The sequence below is a fragment of the Amphiprion ocellaris genome, chromosome 14 (genome assembly GCF_022539595.1).
Source record: "Amphiprion ocellaris isolate individual 3 ecotype Okinawa chromosome 14, ASM2253959v1, whole genome shotgun sequence".
Lineage (NCBI taxonomy): Eukaryota > Metazoa > Chordata > Actinopteri > Pomacentridae > Amphiprion > Amphiprion ocellaris.
This window is the reverse complement of record NC_072779.1, coordinates 5334720-5356464: the sequence shown is the minus strand read 5'-3', so window position 1 is coordinate 5356464 and position 21745 is coordinate 5334720. Positions and strand designations below refer to the sequence as shown.

The 21745-nt window shown below is 39.8% G+C and overlaps 1 protein-coding gene across 7 annotated transcripts in view; it reads left to right on the top strand.

The window, feature by feature from the left end:
• rapgef6 (Rap guanine nucleotide exchange factor (GEF) 6) overlaps positions 1–21745 on the top strand; it is a 167235-nt gene that overhangs the window by 75372 nt on the left and 70118 nt on the right. Inside the window, exon 1 of one of the 7 annotated variants that reach the window (XM_055017169.1) lies at positions 12153–13207. The exons of the other annotated variants lie outside the window; for them this stretch is intronic. Coding sequence (XP_054873144.1) covers positions 13154–13207 — 54 coding nt within the window. The 5' untranslated portion in view covers positions 12153–13153. Of the gene's footprint in view, positions 1–12152; positions 13208–21745 lie in introns of those variants that run through there. 7 annotated transcript variants of the gene reach the window in all.

The window sequence follows — 21745 nt, the reverse complement described above, 5'->3', positions numbered from 1 at the left end:
TTTTAACTCAATTTGATGAGCTTGTGCTCGTCATGCAGCTGCATTACTTAAATTACCCTCACATCACTGACTACAATCAGGCTAAATCTAAGGTTACGTCCCTTGTGTGGTGGTCAAGTCATAGGTGTGAGTCATGCTCATGCTTGGTCATAGCAGTGTCAACCTGATGTGAAGACTCATGCAATAATATCTGTGTGTCATCTTTCATCCTCCTCTTGGATTTGAAAGTCAACAAGATGAGACAAGATTCTTCTGCTTAGCGGCTATTTTTATAATATCACACTGGGAGGTTTCCTTCTGCTTATCTGCTCCTTAAGTTGAACAGGCTGGTCAAACAGCGAACATTTCTGGGAAATCTGTGGTGCGCTAGCCTCTGTGGTGTGTTGTTGAAAAAGTCAATTTCCTGTACTGATTGTGTTGGAAATAGCTCAGCGGTTTGGGTCAGTTTTACAGAGTTTTGCTTGGCATCACTTAATGATGAAGTTGTTAACATTCCCATAATATTCCTGGCTTTATTTTCATCGACATTAGTGTGTGTGTGCGTGCGCAGTTTTGGAAATCTGTGTCGGTAAAGCAGCACATGTGCTAAGCATGTGGCTATTTCTTAGTGTTTGGGTGTGCCTAGGTTTTTAGTTGTGTGTTTTTTTTTAAGTGCTTCTCGGCAGTGTGTATAAAAGTGTGGCAGACTCATGTATGCCCGTGTTGCTGTTCATTTTGCCTGTACTTGTGCAAAGCATTCTGGGCTGCTTATGTTTAAAGCCCCTTGCTGCTTTAATACAACCAGTCCTTTCCTGAGCTCATCTGGTCTCATTCTATCAGAATGCAGGTGGGGCCAGCGAAGCCCCAGGGGCCTCCAGCCAGTACTTCCACTGCTAGACTAAGCAGGGCCCCAGGGAGAGACGGAGAACCAGGGAAAAAGGGGGGAGAAAAGAATGAAGAAGACATGACATCAAAAATGTGTATGTTTTCACTCCAAATGTAGTAGATCTATAAAGATAGCTGCTTCATTTAGTTTTATTTTTTAACCTTTATTGTGTTATTTGAGATTTGGGCAAGACGGCGATTGTTTTTAGCTTTACTGATGCAAATTATGTCAAGTAAATTTGGTGAATATTTAATAGATTTAATTTAGTGCTGCCAAACGATTAAAAATTTAAATCAGATTAATCACAGGGTTGCTGTGGATTACTTTGAATAATCACGATTAAATATCATTCATTTTGATTCTATATTAATTGCGTTTTATTTTGCATGACCAAACAGACTCAAGAAAGAAGAGAATATGACTAAATTAAGCAATGAGAATAACACCATACAAATTAAATCGTATACATTTACCTGACTGACGTAAAACATTATATAGAATACAAATTTACCTGACCAATTTAAATATTAAGGTTAGGACCTAAAACTGTTTTATAAAATACAAATTTAAGGTCAAGACACCACAAAAATATTAATTATAGAAATTTATCTTCAGGGATTTTGAGTCATTCTGCATTGCAGATGGGTTAATTGTGTTAAAATTTTTGTATTTTAATTGTATCAAGTGTCCAAGCAATCACACATGTAAAACAAACAGGAAGTTGTCTTTTTCAGACACATTCTCACTGTTGGCAAAACTTGATGGTTCAACTGGAGTGCAGCAGGCAGGACATGATGCAAAATTTGTTCGTTATTTTATTATCAACAACTCAGTCTCTTGCTGTTCCTTGAATTTTCTGAATCGTGTTGTCTATCCAGTCCGTCTTGTTGGTGTCATCGTCTAAATGAACACTTCTTCTTCACTCTCTTTCAGCCTCTATGTATTCTTTCGGTTTTGCAGCAGTCGTAGAAAGTTGTTGGCTTGAATTCTCCTGATAATTACCTGTTCCATTCACACATTAGCTCAGTCGATCATTATACGAACTTTGTACGAGGTAGCTACTAGTGTAGGGTTTGTGTTTTCACAGTTTTCACAGTTTTCCAGCTCCTTGAGGTTTAGGGCTGCAGTGCATGTGTGAAAACAGCTTCGTTGAACTGCCAAGTAATTACAACAACAGGGGTGTATAGTTCTTAAAGTGGATGACTATAATTGACATGAAGAAAAACAGCACAGAGAAGGTGAGAAGTAACAGATTTTTTTTGTCCTTGTTTGCATATATTTGTCAGTTGGTTCTGTGGTTCCCTTCCTGTGTTGTAATTTTCAGTTTGTCTATTAAAACGCTTGAGAAAAGTACGTTTGGCCAAGATGGAAAGACTTGTGTATGAGTAGAAGCAAGATGCTATAATGTTCAGTGGAAACAGATTTAGTGAATACATTTGACGCTGTTTCTCTGGGAGAGATTACAAATGGTCATCAGATCTCTGTTGACCAATGAAGAGACTGTAGCTCAACACAAATGCCAAATTTCCACTAGTGTGCATGTGTGGATTATGTAGATGCTGATCAGCTGTGCATGTATGGAACAGAGTCCTCCAAGTGGACTAGGAAGTGGTCTAATAACAACAACTATGCATTCATTGTACCCACACCCATCAAGTGTTTATCTTGTAGTACCAGCAACAGCTCATATTTGCATCACAGTAGTGGATGGAAATGCATTCTCTCACCATTAAAAACCTTAAAACCAATCTTACTGTAAAGAAAAAGGGAAAAAAATACCTCTTGACTTTCAGGTCACTCAGCAGCCAATGAGAGGAAACATTTCCGACAACACAAGTGTCTTTTTTTCGGGTTTTTTTTTATAGATTTATGACCTCTGTCAAATGTCATCTCCTCTTTTTCCTGCTTTTCTTTCACTCTCCAATGTCTTGTGGAGCAGAGATGTCACAGCAATAACCTTTGTAAAGAATCAGAGGAAAGGCAAGCAGAGGGAGAGGAGAAGAATATAAGGAAGGAAGAAATGGGAAATGAGAGAATGGAAAGAGCAGTTGACAGTTGAAAGATCATAGTAAAAGAGGCAGAGAAATAAAAAGAAATAAGTGTCTCGAAGAAAGAGTTGCTAGGAAAGGAATGAAGAAATGATAAAGAATCAAGGATCAAAAAATGGTTACAGTAGATGTGAGTAGGAATAGTTGGTCAAAACAAGAAATAGGAGCTGAGGAAGGAGAGAGGAAGGTGAAAAGAGGAATAGAAGATGATGGGGTTGACAGGTAATGAAAAGAGCAAGTGGGCGTCTAGCAGAAGGTGGAGTGATAAGTTGTGGAGATGGAGGGATGAGGCGGAAAGGTGAAGGTTGTGGGAAGGTCACATGGGGATTTAATGGGAGGACGGGGTGAGAGAAAGGCATGGTCAAGAAGGGTTAAGACGGGAGAGTGAAGAAGGGAGGTTGGAGGATGACGTAAAGGACAAAAGAGTCTATCTGGGATTAATAGTTGCAAGAAGCACTTGACCAGTGCAAATACCACGTTGTTGAGAGTTCATTGAGTTACCTCTTTTCTGTTGTAAACAAAATGTCAGGTTTCATTTTATTTGATTGAACACTGATGTGTTTTCCAAAAGAAAAATAAGATTGATGTTGCAAATTTACCTACTAAGTTTAAATATTGAGGTTTATTATTATTGATTATCTAAAATTATCTCATGAGATTAAATATTATAGTTACGACACTATGATATGTTTTTATGATATAGATTTGCCTAATTTAACTAATTTACCAATTTAAATATCTTGGTTTAGATTCCAGAACATTATTTATTATGCCGATTTACCCGACTAATTAATATATGGGTCAATATAAAATTGAAGGACTTTTGAAATCCATGGGATGTATCGTGCATACATTTTTATTAAAAGTAAAAATAACTAATTTTTTTTTTACGTTCATTGTGATCATGTCTTTACAAATTTAAGGGTTATTAATTAAAAAAAATGACTGGATATCACTTTCAATTTCAATTTTTCTCAATTGTATATATAATATTTAGGCAAATGTTTCTCTAAAAATGGCATGTGGTGTTTGGTTATAGGCAACCATGTTGATTTTAGGCATGAAAACAGCAAAAATGTCAACTATGATACCTGTCAACTATGTTACAAAAACTCCCGCAATTATACATTGACCCATCTGTTTAAAAAAAAAAAAAAACCCAAACAAACAAAAAATAAATAAACAAAGCTCTCTATAGCCCCACCCAGGTCTGTAGTGACATATATACAAAAAACTGACTGTTTTATTGACCTCTTTCCATAGCTTTTTCATTTTTATTGGGATGTATTGCTGTTTGTTTGCTTCATGCGTCATTAAACTACGCTGAACTGGTTCCCATTTGTACATAAAACAATGGAATGTCTGCTTGTAAAAAGTCTTCAAGATGGCAAACCTAGGCTTTCTAAAGAACCAGTGGATTACACCCAAAATACCATGCTTTTAGGTTATTTTAACTCTATTAAATCACACATCATCTACGTGTGTCTACTGCAAAGGAGGGTGGAAAAAATTGAGAGAAGCCATTTCTCATATAGCTGTCAACAAGCACCGAAACTAAGCAAAACAGACCAACGTATTTTTCACCCCAACAGCTGGCAGGGTCGAGTACAGCGATCATGTGCCAATCAATGACTTGTTTACTTCCTCGAATTGTGACTCAGGCTCAAAATACTCAACTCAGTCTTGGACTGATGCCTTCAAACGTCCGACAAAACCGCAGACCTCAGTCGCCGAGCACTGCTTCAGCTCTGCCGCTGCACTCGTTGTCCATGCACAAGGTACATGCACAGGTTTGTAGCAAGACAGACATACAAAAGGTGGTTTGTTCGAATTGCATGTGTCCTTTCTAGAATAATTTTCAATATTTAATTCAGTGTATATGCTTTTCTATGCAGAATGTGTCTTTTATGCTGTTCGTCTCTTGAAAACCATTAAATTTGAGTTATTTTTTTGAGTGCACGAGCATTTCAGTTTAATAATAGGTTCTTTGCAAGCTTAGTTTATTTTCTTCATTTAAATTTGGCCTTAAGATGGGCTTTTGAAGGCTGCAGACATCCTGTCAGCGCGCATGTGCATGAGTGCATGTAGAGTACAGTACGATGGGCAGCACAGTGTACCAGTGGGGCACTGTCTGCGGCTGTTGTTGCTGCTAATTTTAGGGATTACATCAGCAGCACTAAGATGACAACCTTGTTGAACTGCCTCTCTATATTCCTCTCTGCTTCTTCTCTCCTCCTCCTTCTTACTTCTGTCACTTATCCTCCCATCATAGCTCCTCTCTGCTATTTCCTGCTGTCTAACCTTCATCCTCACTGTATTTGTGCTTTGATAATATTTTTTTTTTTGCCCAAACTACACCAAATTTCTTTTAAATTCTGATGAGAAGTAGTTATTTTTAATCAATTTCCATCCAAAATCCAATGAAAATCTAGCCTGTAACTTCCAAATTGACCTGTTTTAGCTCAGTGACGTGATCGAAATAAGTAGGTTTTGTGCACTGAAATTAAACATCCTGAAGAAAACAAAGGCTTTACTCCTCCTCCTCCTTACCTCTTATTCACCTTGTAGATTCCCACTGGCAGCTCTTCTCCTTCTTCTCCTCAGCCCACTCCCCTTCCCTCCTGCGTGTTTAAATTTTTCATCCATGAGTCTCCTCCTCTCACTTAACTTGTTTTTTCTTTTCTCTTGCGTGCTCGTCTCTGACTTGCTGTCTCCTTTCGTATGCTTTCAATTTGTCTTTCTGGTCTTGACCCTCTGGGTTGTTTCGTGCTATTTATGATGATGCTGTTCGTCCACTGTGTACATCACTTATTACGCTTTTTTTTTTTAGGAAATTGTGGAGAAAACACGTCATCGTCACAAAATTTTAAAATTGCGTTTTACAGTAGAGCTCTAGGTGGAAACAAAGATGGGTGTTAGCGCTTGCAAGAGTATGGTTACAGTATTTACTTTGTTTACCTTTGCATGATTTTCCCTCTTTTCACTGCCTCTTTTATGTTTTTGCACATCAACTTCTTCCACACGTGAATCTCTCACAGCCTCTTTCTGCAGGGACCAGTCGGAAAGGGAAGGGCCGATTTAAATGGCAGGAATTCCTGTCCTGTCTGTCAGACTGATACACACACTCACATAAACACATACCAAGCGTGCACACGTACACAAACATATATGATCAGATGGCAGCGGTCACAGCATTCACCTAGTTGTGTCTTTGTGTGGGATGCATGAATGTTTATTAGGGTCCAAGCACCAAAGGTGTGTAGGACCCTCTTGAAACCCTTGGGTTTATTATTATTTAGAGATTCTTTTCCCGATTTTTGAAACTGAAATTTGACAGCCTAAAATTACTCTAAAATGTGTGAAACTCTGCACAAACATCAGGACCGGTGCAAAATAGGATATTTTAGGGGAATTGTATAGGTGTGTGCCAAAATGGCTCAATAGCGCCACCTGGAAAATTTCAAGCATTTTCTACAGCCAGTACGTGTCATCTACAGCTATGAAATTTGGTACACAAATGTAATACGTCAAGATGCACAAAAAAGTCTATTACAGCCATACTCAAAACACAACAGGAAGTCGACAATTTGAATTATGTGACATATTTTGGATGATTTTGGACCAATTTTTGCAAATTTTCAAAAACTATGAATTCAAACAGGGTAACCCCGACAGAGCTGAATACTGGCCAGGATGTACACCATTCATGGGTGATCAAAAGTTACCAAAATGCTCCACAAAAGTCTGAGGGCGTGGAAATGGCAGCTTGCGGAATTTCGAAAATTTTGCCATGAAACAGGAAGTGCTCTCTAACTGGCCTGTACATGCTCCAATCTGCCTCAAACTTTACATGTGCGATCAGATTACGGCCCTCATCACATCCATAGGCCGAAATACACACTCTGTCGCAGCGCCACCTGATGGACATGCTTGGATTCACTGACCAGCAAGGATGCAAGAACCCAGTGAACGCTTCTTGCAGCTTTACTGCCTGTTTTTTTTTTTCGTATGTGTCTGTGAACAAGACTTAACGCTCTTGGTGTACTTGGCTGCTGTACAATGAAAATGATCAGTTTTGGCTTTGAACACTGGCACCTCCGTATTGAATATATCAGCTTCTGAATATGAAAATGTTATTTTCTGCAATTTTCTGGCCTTGTATCAACCAATTAATTGATTTCATTGAAGAAATTTCACACTTAATCCTTCGAAGTTTGCTGTAGTGGGGAGTTTATTGGTATTCCGGCATATGGTGGGCTTACCAACACAGAGCATGAGTCTATGAAGGTAAGCCGACTCAGAACATTAGGAAAGTACACATTTTTTAGGGATCAGAGTGTAGGGAAGGAGCCGTATGTAAATACAAGGGTGCATAGTGGTTAATTTGTGTATGGTTACCAATCTGTAACAGAGGATAATACAACAAAGAACAAAAGGTGGTTGAATCAAGGGGTCTGGCAGACAGATACAAATAGCAAAGATGTGACAACAAAAAGTAAGAGGAGGGTCTGACAGACAGTAATAAATGACAAAAGATGAAAGCATTGTGGATAACCGTGGGAAATGGAATGAAGGAGTGACATGTGACACTAGAAGGTATCTGTAGCAAAAGGTGTCTGCTATTTTTTCATCAGTTTATCAGGAAAATGATCATAGCTTCTTTGATAGTGAAAGTCATCCTTAGTTCTGGCCTTAGTAGATTTGTGTAGCACCTCAAACCGAAGATTCAAACAAGCTGTTTCGCGTCTGTAGGGAAGCTGCCAAACTTTAATCTCACCTCAGTGTTGCAAGAATTGAGTGAAGCACCGGTTTATATCTCCTCTCATTAGTTGTGTTGTAAAAGAGATGCCGTGTCAGACTCTGGGCTGTTTATGGAAGTTACTGAACGGCCAACAGAGAAATATAACACTTTAATAACTCGTGTTAGTGTGTGTGTGCTCACAGCTGTGTGTGTTACAGAGCTACAGAAACTTTTGTCAGCTGACTCTTTTTAATTAGCCCGGCAGAGCTGATTGTGAGCAGTTGCCAGTGTCCCACAAAGACACACACAAATAGACACAAAGAATGCAGTTGGCCGTTCTGTGGAACCATGTGAGGGTACAGAAATTAGTGTGTGTGGTCTCCCACGGGGGCAGTTGTCTCAGTGGCATCAGGCTGAATGACAAAAGAGAGACAGGACCCCCTCAGTAATCACTGAGCCATGCCACGCCTCGCTGAGCAACACACACAAAACACACAACCGCACGCACAGGATGTGATGTGTACGTCTCGTCTTTGCTAACTGCACGACGGATGCAACTGTCTGACAACTCGTAATTGGACAGGTCACATTTCCTGCCGTTTGGCGCCTGCCAGAGTTAGTCATAACTTCCAAAAATGTTTCCATTTTATGGTCAAAAACACAAGCCCAAGGCAGTTTTTTTTCTATCTTGCTCACTGTCTCTCTCTCTCTCTTTGCCGTGTGCTTTTTCTCTTCATCTTTTTTTCCGTGATTCTTTGTCATCATTTGTAGTTCTCGCCTCTTGTCTTTTTGTCTTGTTCACCTGACTTTACCCAACACATGCACACAAAACACACACAGCCTCACACAGACTGTTCCAGGAAGTGTTTCCTGTGTGACGTGTATCCTGCTCCGTGTTTTGCAGTCGGATCCCATGTTGCTCTGTACAGTTACAATAAACAGTCCTGTGAGAAACGTTATGCAGACAAGTGTGTGTATCTCTAGTTTTTCAGTTTGACCTGAGAGTCAGGTCAGACACACGAGACGAGATGACTGACTTTTCTGAACTTTCATGTTGTGAAACCACATTGTCAGGCGCTCCTGCAAATGTCTATGTAGGTGTCTGTTCGTAAGGAGTGTACAACTTCAATTTTTTAGCTTTATTTTTCCTCTCAAATGGAAATTAATTCATATAAATGCCTCTAAACTGCCACACTAGGAAGATCTGTGGTGATATTACTTATTAGTGAGACATTTACCCCACTGTTTCTTACTTTTGCCCTTGTGTCGCTGTGACTCTTTGTCTTACGTTGTTGCTCACTGTGAGTTATTTTCTTTTTTCTGCATTACCACATCTTCAGTTGGGCAGGTGTCACAGGATGCTTTTTTTTAGTTGATTCTGGCAGCTTTTCTAGTCATTGTTTTCATTACTTCGTTCTATAACAATAAAGAATAGAGCAAGTGAGGACAGCCTTGTCTATGGAGTTTGATTTATATATAATATAATAATTATATAGCTACCGGTACATACAGTTAACAGTTAGATATTTACATTTAAATAGCAAATGAAATGTCAGTTTTCTAGTGTGCAGCTTGCAGTTTTTGTCCTGTGGTATTATTGCCAGTGTCTCAGAATTATAGAGACAGTGTTATTATCTGCTTCTCATGTCATCCTTTTTGGATATTTCAGTTCAGTGATTGTTTTTCTTTTACTGTAGTGGGAGTTTGTGATGCATGTGGTGTTTTCTGTATTTCTTTTTTTTGTTGCTTTTTCTCTTCCACTACAAGAAATGTGAAATCCATCAGTGTGCACCAGAGACTTGTTTTTCTATAGTTGCATGCTCAAAGTCTTTAGGAATGCATTAGGCTAACATATTAATAAGTATTAATGTGTTCCGTCAATTATTGATTAAAAAAGAGCAAAATGTTGAGACAGTTTCGGTTTATAACTTAACAGATGGTTATTAATTAATCAGTATCTGTATTTGTTGCGAATATTTAACTGAACAACGATGTGTAGCGTCAAGATCTGCTGATCATCTGGAACTGACAGGCCCACTGGGGCTTAACTAAAGAAGTTCCAAACTTTGTTATAATTTCTGGGAAGCACTGCAAACGCTGCAGATGTGTGTGTGTGTGTGTCTGTATGTGTTTGTGTCTGTGTGTGTCTGTGTTTATTAGGGCTAAGGGTTTGGATGGCAGGGAAAGAAGATGATGTAGTGCTGCGCATCCTAGTATGCGAAAGGGAAAAGACTGCAGCCAGCACAGTCCCGAGCACGGCTTTTTCTTTCTGAAACACTTACTGTACACACTCAGTGGCAGACCCTTCCATTATACTTGGAGTCTTTAATCCATTCAGTGTTTGGTAATTTCATTCATGTGGAAAGGTGGGGGTTAAAGAGTGTGTGTGTGTGTGTTTGTTTCATGTTTTTAGCCCACTACCGCCTTAATTCTATCCATCTGTCTCTCTGCGTCGCTATCTCTTTGTCGATCTCACCATATATCTGTCTATTTATCTATTTCTATCCCTCTCTTTTTCCCTCCCATCTCTCTTGTGTACATAGCGGCTCTTCTGAAGGCAGGGCTCCATGTGCTTGCGTCCGATTGGCCGCCGAGTAAAAAGATGATGTCATTCCTAGTCGGGAGGTGTGTTTCGCCTCACAGAGGAGGGAGAATCGAGGGTAGGGATCCTGGTTCGTAGCAGCAAGCAGAAAGTGTAAAAATAGGAGCAGGGAGAGAGAATGAGGCGGATACTGAAGAAGGATGCGCACTTAGGAAGGAAAAAAAGCAGCTAATTTTAGACACAATGAAGGGGAGACGGCGACTACAAACAGTGGGGATTTTAAATTCGAAAAGAAGGGAGGAAAAACACAAAGTGAGGGGGGCTATAGGGATATCAGAAAGGGAGATGGTGAGAAAGATCCTCCCCTCTTTGAAGTGTCTGGCGAGAGGAGAATCAGCCGTTCAAACAACCAGACAGCTTCCATTGTCTCTGCTTTCAGTTCTTCCCTCCGCTCTCTCATCTTTGTCTCAGCATCAGTAACCCTAAGCATACATGCTGGATAATGCAGGAGGAATAAAAGAAAAAAGAAGGTGGATGGAGGCACCAAAATAAATTAAATGACTTGATTGGAGTTTAAATTATTTGCATGTTTACGCTGAAGCTATTATTTTAGAGGATTTAAATCATTAGAATCTCTGCAAATCAGGATGCAGGGCTCTTTAGGGTAGCCAAATGAAGCAGAGCATGGAGTTAAATCAGTTAGGAATTAAATATTCCATAGAAGTCACTGTGCTAAAGTGACTTTTTCAGCATTATTTTGGCTGAGTTTGATCAATTGCACAATAAAGTTGACAATTAGAAATTCTTGACCTGTACTGGAAAGCTGGAAATGTGTCTAAAAATTCCACATTATAGTTCAGTTTGGGAGATAAATGCCCCTTTTTTCCCTGAGAGAATATGAGTATTTGTATTCCTGACGTGTCTGCTAATAATGAAGTAAAACAGCCTGAAGATGGAAAATAAAGATCACTGAATCAAGTCATGCTTTTGCCATTAGTTCCTGCTAAGTCTCTGCTTTATTTGCTCTCATTAAAAGGGCTGTGATTCCCATTAAGTATTGATTGGATGATTTGGCAAAAAGTTTTAGTCGTCAAGGTTACAGATAACTGTTGTTTCAGTGAGTAGTTTGGATCTGTTTTGTGTTGGAAAAAAGTCATCAAACTTTCACTTTTTAACCACTTTTAGGTTGGTTTCCACCCAGATAGTGTGCATTTTTTTTTGACTTTTATGTCTCCAAATCAGAGCTTACTGGGATTAGATCAGTGATTGCAAGTTGACAAAGCATACTTTATTGTCGGTCCAACTTTTTCTGATGCTTCAAGTGGAGTAAACCGCACTCAAGATTATTTGTCGGGTCCTGTCAGAACCAGGTCTGCTTTAGGTCTTTCACAGCTGCAGACAGTTCAGCCTAATGCCTTTATTACCTCAGTGTTTTACCCAGCTATGTACTGTATTACACTGACTTATCTGTGATTAATGGCTCTTTCTTGTATGTCAAATTCTGTCTCCCATGTCGCAAATCTTCCAGACAGGGGCTTTGTGGAGGGGGGAGAACCTATTATCGGCTCGTGCTATTGTGTCGCAGGTTCACATTTGGCAAAATACCGCCAGTGTCTGTCCTTGTATCTGATAGGGGCTCCGTGATTTATGCTTTCCCCCCTCTTTTTTTTTGTAATTTATGCGGCATGCTCACAAAGGGGAGGGGGTTGCCTCACTCAGCTTTATGTTACCAGCAGATCAATAAAGATGCTGCCTTTGCTTTCCTCTCTATCTGTGTCTTTACTATTCTCCCTCTCTGTCCGTCTCTCTCATCCACATCTGCTCAGCAGCCGATCCATCTAATGCAGTTTCCTCCTGCTCGCTTCATCCATGCCGCCTCCCATCCTCTCTCCTCTCTTTCCCCATCTTTCTCTCTCTCTCTCTCCCTCTCTCTCGCTGCACAGGTGATGTCATTCTTTTTCAGCTGGATTCTCCTCCCTTCTCCTTCCTCCCTCGCTCTCACTTCTCTCCTCAGTTTCCCATTAGCGGCTGGCTCTCCACAGCGCAGCATCTATCCACGGTAGCTTCTCTCCGAGGGCGGGAGGGGGAGGAGAAGTGCCGGCGTGAGGTGTGAGCGCTAACCGGGGACGAGAGCTTGAAGCTGATGGTACGGGAGCAGGATCATTGTCCCCCCCCCCGCCTACCCCTGATGCCATGGAGCTGCACCGCTGGGTCCACACATGCACCGCTGGAGCTTTATAGAGAGATAAAGAGTTCTAAAGAGACGAGAGAAAGGAGTTTGACAGACAGTGAATGAGGAGGAGAGGAAAGCTGCAGGCAAATGATCCAGGATTTTGGGAGAAGAGAGGGGGTTGTTTGGATGACTTGAAGCCAGACAAGAGGCTACTTCCCTGGGGGCTGCAGATGCATAGACAAGCCCCTCTTTTTATTCAGCACTGGCCCGTGTATTGAGGAGTGGAGCCTTCTTTAAAGAAGTGGATCTCAAAGAAGACAGAATGGACTCAATGAGTTTCTGCATTGAACTTTTAACAGAAAAATCTGCTTAACTTGCATGTTAAGTTGGATGGCTTCATCTTCTATCTCTGACCATGCAACCTCCTTCTCCTTTGGATTTAGTTTTAAACATTCTGCAGAATTTCTCTTTTTAAAGCTTCTCTGTTGCAGTTCCTTTGAATGCTTTAGCAGAAGAAAGAAAGCCTGACATATGAACGGATCTGTGTTGCCTTTAAGTCTCCTGCTGCAGTGACATCTGACAGTCATCCAGCTAATCTTCTCGCCTTTAACCACCAAATCAACAAAGGATTTCCTTTTTAAAAAAGCACCTTCTGGACAGTTCTCCTCTTGCAGCAAAGAGTGGCGTCAGCCCTTGCCCTGCTCTTTTACTTATTTATTTTTTTCTTCATCTCTTGGCGAAAGGGGGGAAACTTCCCTTCGCTGGCACCCTCCCTCCTGTGGAAATGGCTTTCCTGGTCCGTTGCTATGCCAACTGCTTGCAGCCGTGGTCCTCCAAAGTAAGCAATGTCGTAATCCCTTTTCTGGCCAGTGCCTCTGGCTTAGGATGCTGCCGCTGTGTGTGTGTGTGTGTGCGTGTGTGTGCGTGCGTGCGTGCGTGCGTGCGTGCGTGCGTGCGTGCGTGCGTGCGTGCGTGCGTGTGTGTTACTGAGAGAGGGAGATAGGGTGGGGATGAGAGGAAATGAGCTTGATTCATATGCATATGACCAATATTTATTTTATCTGTTGAGAAAACATATGCATGCTTTGCCTCCTGCTTTAATTTAAATTTTAGCCCCTGCTGTATGCTGAAAAATCCTGATATTCACAGCTGCTGGAAGCATGCCAAAGCCTTTTTTTTTCAATCCCTGCATTGTTTGGGAGGGTTTTAAAACTAAAAAAAATCCCCTGCAGGGAATAAGGCTAAGATGTGTTGATTGACCAAAAAAATAAGAATTTTAGGATCTATTTGTTAAAGTGTTTGAAAACCAACCTTATGTATGCCTTCTTTTCTTTTTCTGGCAGTTTTTAGCCATCAGAGAGGGTAAACCTGATGGTAGTCTACATTTTAAAACCTTGCACTCTACTCATTCGGTCACCCAAGAGCTTTGATGCATTGAGGATTTTTTTTTGTGTCTGGCTTTGCACCAATATTTTATTATTCTCAGCAGCTTCAACAGCAACACTCCTTACTCTCCCAAGAACAAAGTGAAGGATTCCAAAAATAATATCTGGGAGCCACATTGATCTGCTCCTGTAGCTTTGAATTATGTCTTTTAATGTCAATTTTTATCTGTTTTCCTTTTGTTTACAGTGTTATATTTAGAAATGAGCAGCAATCGAGGATGAAGATGTGAAAGAGGTTGCGCTATTTATAGCACACAAGTATATATTTAGTAATATTAATGGATGAAAGTGACAAAATCCAGTGAAATAGTTCTGTCATTATTGCAAAAGCACTGCAGATAAAGTTAGAAGCCTTGAAGTCCTGCTCTGTGCAGAAACACGCAGACGTCCATTTTTCTAGATTGTTATGTTTTTCTTTGTATCTGTTAGTTTATATGTCTAATCCATCTGATCAGTCTAATCTGTCTGCTTCCTCCCAGTAGTCAGCGCTGAGCTGGTAATGATATAGCTGTGTGTATAATTAACAGTTTGATGTCCTAGTTTTAGTTCCTCAGAATAATCTGCCGAAGTTAGCCTCTGGTGAACTTGTTGATGATGCAAGGAAGGCAACTATAGTGCATGAAATGTCGTTTGTGTCTCTTTGGGCTACTTGTTTTGTTATTTGGTGTTTTTTTTTTTTTAAAATATTAAACCATAATGAGTGAGTGATATAAAGGATTAGCTGAGTGACATCATGCCAGGACCCCTCTGCTGTGACTCATCCAACAGAATGACTATCAGATAGATCCTTATATGTCTGTCTCTTTGGGAGCATCTGTCTGGGTGCTGGAAGCCTCGGAGATGTTTGTCTTCGTTGTGTATGTATGTGTGTGTGTGTGTGTGTGTGTGTGTGTGTGTGTGTGTGTGTGTGTGTGTGTGTGTGTGTGTGTACGTGCTTTCAGTAGGATAAGTAATAATTAGGTCTCTGGAGATGAAAGGGGATAAAGAAAGAAGATGTTCAATCTAAGACAGCACATTAAATCTGTACCACGCGTAATACAGAATGAACTCTTAAATACATTGTTACTCATCTTTATTGCCCTCCATCACTTGTGTGATTGAAATTATGCATACAGCTCTGTCTGCTCCACTGGGGATCTACTAGCACTACCTTTATATTTTCATTTCACTTCATAATAGTTCATCACAACAGCTGGTAAACACCATTTATGGGCTGTATTGATATTCAGCAGGCTTATTTTACATAACCCACTGAGTTAAATTCTATGATCTTGCACCTATATACATGGGACACCCAGATTTTTTGGTTTATTGCTAGAAAATAACTCATATTACATTGTAGTGTCTGATAGAAATACAGATTCTGATTTCAAAAGATCTGATAACAGTAAAATGTTTAAAGTTGTTATTATAAGTAACTATTTTTAATAATTGCAATTATTAATATAATATTAATATTTTTAACAATTGCAATAAAGACTTAAAATCCCCCCCCCAAAAAAAAAAAAAATGTCAAGGTGTTTTAATGATGAATCATTAAAGTATCAAAACAATTAACCAACAAGTTTGAAAATGTCTTGTTACTTATTGAGATAACACACTGAGGCAAATGTTTTGGATTCAATATATAATTGCAGGACTTTTTGTAACATAGTTGACATTTTTGCTGTTTTCAGGCCCAAAATCAACATGGCCGCCTATAACCAAACACCACATGACATTTTTTCAGAAAGATTCTTCTAAATATTATATATACAATTGAGTAAAATTGAAATTGAAAGTTACTTATAAAGATACTGTAGTAAACCTGTTGACATGCCATAAATCCACACTTGACTCACACACTACTTTATATTAAATAACTCAGAAAGCCTTGGAGTCTTGCCAGTCTTTTCTTCAGGAGGAAATGACATCATGTGGAGCAGGTCATGTGATCTGGAATTAACACACTTCCTTGAGAGGTGTTTTTGTAATGGGGAACTTAGTGGAAAGTGATTTCTCAGACAGATGCAATTAGTTATTTTTCAACTAAAATTTGATATATTGCCAAAAAAGAGAAATCTGTCATGATTATCTCAACTTATTACAAAGAACACAATCAAAGCAATTTTTGAATATTATTGTTTAGCTAATTAGAAGGTGGTTGTTATTAAATTTGGACAATTATTTAGTTGACATTTTAGTGATATCCAGTCATTTTTTATTATTAAATAATTGTTTTTATTATAAATAATTCTGGAATTTGTAAAGACATGATCATAATGAACATGAAAACATTTGTTTTTTACTTTTAATGAAAATGTATGCAAGATGTATCCCATGGACTTTAAAATTCCCTCAATTATATATTGACCCTTTTGCATAAAACTAATAGTAATTTGTTGGTCAGGTTTTGTTAATGACTGAACATTACAACTATTCCCTTTCCAGATCTGTTTCTATCGCAGAAGTTTTTTTTTTATTTGTGTTAATCTCCTCCTGCTTATTCCTATATTGGTTTAATCAAATATTTGTTCATTACAATTCATGCATTAATTATTGTAGTTTTTACACTTGCCTACCTTGAACTAGCACATCCCTATGTTATTACTGGTCCATCCACGGGCTGCATGAGCTAATTTATTCTCCATCTAGAGCTGCTGAGGTTTCATCCAGCGTGGCCTGTTTGAAGTCCGTGCTTAATTGGTCGGCGTCTGTGATGAGCCCACCTTTTCCAAAGGTTAATTAAGTCTCCCTTTTCCTCCCATTAGGCAACTTGTGCTTTGTCTGGAGGTACAGTAGCAATCAAAAACACTGCTGTCAGGGTTGAAGGAAAGAGAAGCATGAGGGTGGTCTGCAATGGGATTTAAATTCTCTGAGATGGTGTTGTAAACTCATTCACTGGGATCTCAGGCAAGATGGAATGGGGAAAGAAGGGATAGAGAGCAATTCTGGAGAGTGATTTGAAGTTTGAGAGACAAAAATGACAGAGAAAAGAGAACAGAGAGAAAGAGACAGAAAATAAATCAATGAGTATAAGAAAGCCTCTGAAGCAGTGGTTTTTATTCCACAAGAGGTTTTCACAATTTTATAATTGACTGAGTCACAGAACAGCAGCCAATTATTTTCTCTAGAAGTCGGCCTCTTTTGATAGTTTTGGCTGCCTGAACCGGCTGAGATTGGTGACATTCTTCATTGCTTTGCACTGAATAGATTTACCACCAGTCAGAGGTTTAATTTTCCTAAATGCAGTTTTGGTCTGAAAGCAGTTACTGCAGGAAATCTAAGAGACAAAAACATAGTGGGCAGGTTGCAGTTTGATTCAAATGAATCACTTAGCTCTATGTCTCTGCAGGGAATCTGCAGCTCCCAACTGGCTTTTACAGCTTTTCTGCAGCTTGTTTACTACACTCTTCAAGAAGAAATCTCTCGGTTGAACTGCTGCACAAAGTTAACTATCTATTTAGCCATGTAGGTACTTCCATGACTTCTACACAGCAGCTCCTAACAAATAACATGCCATACTCGCTTGCTCTAATTTCTAACGTCAGAGGATAGTTATTGAAATATTGACTGCGTGGCTGGAAATTTGGCATCAGATGACAGGCAGGGAAATGTAGGCCAGTGGAGCTGTTTTGCGGGGCCAGGAGGGTTTCTTTTCTGAGGCACGGAGCCCTTGTGAGGCTTAGATTTATTTACTTCTCCAGTAAACAAGCCAGGACTTTTAATAGGAGGTCTTCTTGGGTACACCCACTTACGAAACCAGTCAGTTGAATTTTTAAGAGGCTTTCAAACGTCTTGCTTACACTTTATTGTTTTATTGTGTTGCGTTTACGGGCGAACTGTCCCCTTAAATCACATCCTGCTCATCCCAGCGGAACACAACCTCAGTCTACATCCTCCTGATGCTGGAAGACTTGTCAAAATGTTCTGCCACTGAACTCTCTGACCCTCCCTGCTGCCTACATGAGACTTTTCTGAACTTCCTCTGTGTTTTTTTGTGCCTCTTGCATGTTCTGTCACATTTTTTCTTTAACTTTATCTCCCTCTTCCTTCCTCTTTGCCTCTTCCCTTCCTCATTTTCCACCCTTTACTACTTGTTCAGTTCTTATTCTCCCGCTACCTTTCCATCTCTCCATCCCCATCTATTATTTAAGCATCAATAATGGACCCTGTTGTTGTTGTTGCCAGCCTGATGCTGCTGCTGCTTTTGTTGCTGCCCTGCTGAGCTGCATCCTCACTCTTCTGCTCCTTCCTGTCTTATAAATCACAGCAACTCCTTCTAAAACCATCTGCATCCTCACAAGTCCAACCTTTGCTCTCTGTGCCTGCACCAAATGCCAGACATTACTTATTAACCTTCCAGATGCCTTGTATTTCCTTTTAACTCCTTTCTCTGATACTTGGAAACTTAAAATTGTAAAAGTTGCATTAAAGTTGGAGCCTTTGCGTGATGGTGATACTAAATGGTCGTCCAACTCATTTGGAGCCTGTTTAGTTACACTTAAATTAGCAGTTTCTGTCTGACTGAACAATCGTTTTCAGCCTTGCCTCAAAATTCATAGGAAGATGTGGAATTTTTGTGACGAAAAATGACTTTTTTTGTGAAAGAACGTTGGTGCAAGAGGTAGGAAGTTGAAAGCCGTCTACACGATTCATACGTTTCTTTTGTGGGACTTTATTCTTTCTTTCTCTCTTCTTTGACAAAGGCTGTAGAGATAAGATTTTGCCTGAGAAACATGAAATCCCACACATTGCTGATAAGAGGATTTGTGCTCAACACAAGCAAATAACTGTGATTGAAAGTAATTCTAACAAATCCCCGCCTCCCAGCTTCAGATGTCATTGGCAGAGTGCATCAGGTCCAACCTCAGGCTGACCCAGGCAGCTGCCTTTGCTTTCCTCAGCAATCAATGGGCCTTGCTGAACACTGGCATAATCACTTTGTGTGGATCCATGCTGTACTGAATAGTAATGGGCCGATGGAAGCATTGGTAGTGGAGAGCTACAGTGGAGTGATGGATTTAGTGCCAGGGCCAGGCAAGTCTGGTCAGACAGATGGACAGGTAGACAGACAAAGTGTCAAGCATTCAATAAATAAACTTCGAATACCTGAGGAGTTTAATCACACAAGATACAACTGGTCAAAGTAGTGGTTGGTTTTTAACAAGTAATTTAATCTAGTGTACAGTATATTTGAATGAGCGCTGATGTTTTCTAAGTAGAGTACAAGAAAAAAAAATCTCTAAACTTCACTGATTTGCTTCTTTTTAAACACCAAATGCTGTGTTTGATTTAAGCTACAGCTAACACTTTGCCATTCATCATCAGATCAGATAGGATAGATATCCACATTAAACTGCTGAACCTCTATTGAGTGGAATAAGGAGATTAATTATTCTTCAGTACAGTCTATTGACCCTTCTCAGAGCTGTGGTTTCACGCCCAGACAGCAGTCTGAGTCTGATTAGGACCTGAGCACCTTGAAACTTTACACTTTTTTTCAAGAACTGACATGTTCTGAGTGATAAGAAGACAACACCTCAAGTAATAAGCAAACTGGTTTCATTTCAGCGATAAAAGGAAGTGTTTGTTACAGTTAAATTGCAGGAACAATTGGCAAAAACAATGACAAGGAAAGCACGGTTGCATCAAACATATATCGTTTCACAAGACCTCTCCCATTCTGACCAGTTCTGATCCATTCAGGAATCATTTTCTGTCTGCTGTGGTGCCTTTGGGTCAAAATATTAACTTGATCTCTAACAATGATGACCTGTATACCTTATCCCTACAAGGAAACACTACACAAACTTGTAGAAGTTTATTTTATGATGAAGAAGTAATATCTGGAATAAAGTTTTTAGTTTTGTAATAATAAATACAGATTTTTTTCCAGTTGCATTTTGCTCAAGAAACTGACAAAATACATTATGAGCTAAACTTGTACTGTCATTACTTGAAAGGAACAATAATCTACAGGCTTCTAAATAACAGTGATCCACATAGTGGCTATTTCAGACCAAACCAAGATCTGCAACATTCAAATTAGCTGCTGCATTAAACAACGTGTCAATCCTGTGTGGTTGTGCTAATTGCACCCTGTGTCGATGTTGCTGTGTCTCTGGAAGCTAAAGAGTCAAGTTAGATCCAAAAAATCCAATCCTGCTGTTTTCAGCATCTCATCGGAAAGTATTTAGTGTATTAAAAATTGACACAGCCAACAGGTTGTAGCCGGAGTAGCCGTCGATCATAAAATGCACTTTGTACTATAATCGTCTGCATCATCAGATCAGTGGATGGAAACTGCAGGCACCATTAAAGGAGTATTAGATGGTTGCTCGGTGGCTCCCCTGGTACATGAATATGTTGACAGAACCATTTTTGTGCACTAAGAGGACGACCTTTGGCGGGTGAGGTAATGCCACAGCCTCTTCACATTGGCCTCGGCAGATTTGCTCTGATCTCAGCCCCGCAGACGGGCTGATGGATGAACTGACAGAATCCACGCAGGGTTCAAGGTAATGAAGCCTTCAAGCTCAGGGAGTTGTGGAGGAGAAGGGAGAGCGAGAGAGATAGAAAATGTTTGAGTGACAAAGGCAGAAAACGAGACAGAATTTGAGCAAGAGGCAACAATGAAGAGATAGAGGGCTTTTAGCATGCTGAGGGAGGTCTAGGATATCATATGCACAGGAAGTAGGGGTGATAAAGATCGATATGGATTGCATTAAGCTGGGCCATGCCCTACTCACCCCCCATAAGTCATAAATTACTATTCAGTCCTTCTAAACAAAAACACACATCGTTGCTCAAGTTTTGTTCCTCTTTTCCATGGATACAGAAAGTGCATGTGTAGGTAACATATTATATTGGGAAGTTATTGTCTTGTGTGCATGTATTAAAGTGTCATAAACACCATAAGCATATTACAGATTTCCACATATTCAGAAAGGATTCACATTTGCGATTTTTCTTCTGCTGTTTTGCTACAAAAACAAATTTTTTTTAGTTGATAACTTATTCCAATTTACTTCAATGCAACCTCAGAGTTCACACAGGCTTTGTCAATTTGCTGTTGTCTCTTCCCAGTGTTTTGTGAAGTTACTGAGTTCATACTTCTGCTCTGGAGTATACCACAAGTGCTCTATTTAAGTCATTAGATATGTGAACGTACCTCTCATCCTTTGGCATTCAGACTGAATGGGCAGGGAGCAGCGCAGTGCCTCGCTCACTGATAGAACAGCTGTAAGCATACGTTTTTAAGCATCTGTTTTTTCAGGCGCAGTTGACAAGGCATGATGGCTCTTTTTACCAACAACCTTGTACACTTTTGTATAATTTCACCCCTTGAATTCTGGTCTGTAGGCCGCCCTTTTGGAGGTTTTGCTTATTCAGTTGAAGCACATTGTTGGTGGTCTATGAAACATGATGAAGTGGCATACCGCAACATTTCACTACAATTCATAACCAGTCATTCATTTTAAAGAAATTCAGACATTAGCCTTGGCTGGATGATCTGTAAAAATACTTTCAAAAGCCAGTTTTTAAATATGCACATATCTCCAATTTCATCAAAGCACTACTTGCTGTTATGAAGCAGCTAATAGAGAAAAAGTACTTACTTTCTTAGTAGTTTACCACACCTTTTGATTCAAGAGAAAGGGGAAAAAACAGTAGAACTTGGATGTTTCAGAAGTTGCAATTGCATAAAAGGGCCTGTGTTGTGTCCTGAATGGTGTAATTACTGTCCATTAGCGATGATAGGCCGAAATTTTCAAGTGAAAAGCCCACTCAGGCCCTGTATGCATTTACATGGCCAAGCTGGTCAACATTGCAGGATAAATGGACTGAAAGTGAGGGTGCTCATGTTGAGACACTCTGTAGCCTTTGTGCACAAACACACACACACACACACACACACACACCCACACACACACGCACACACACACGCA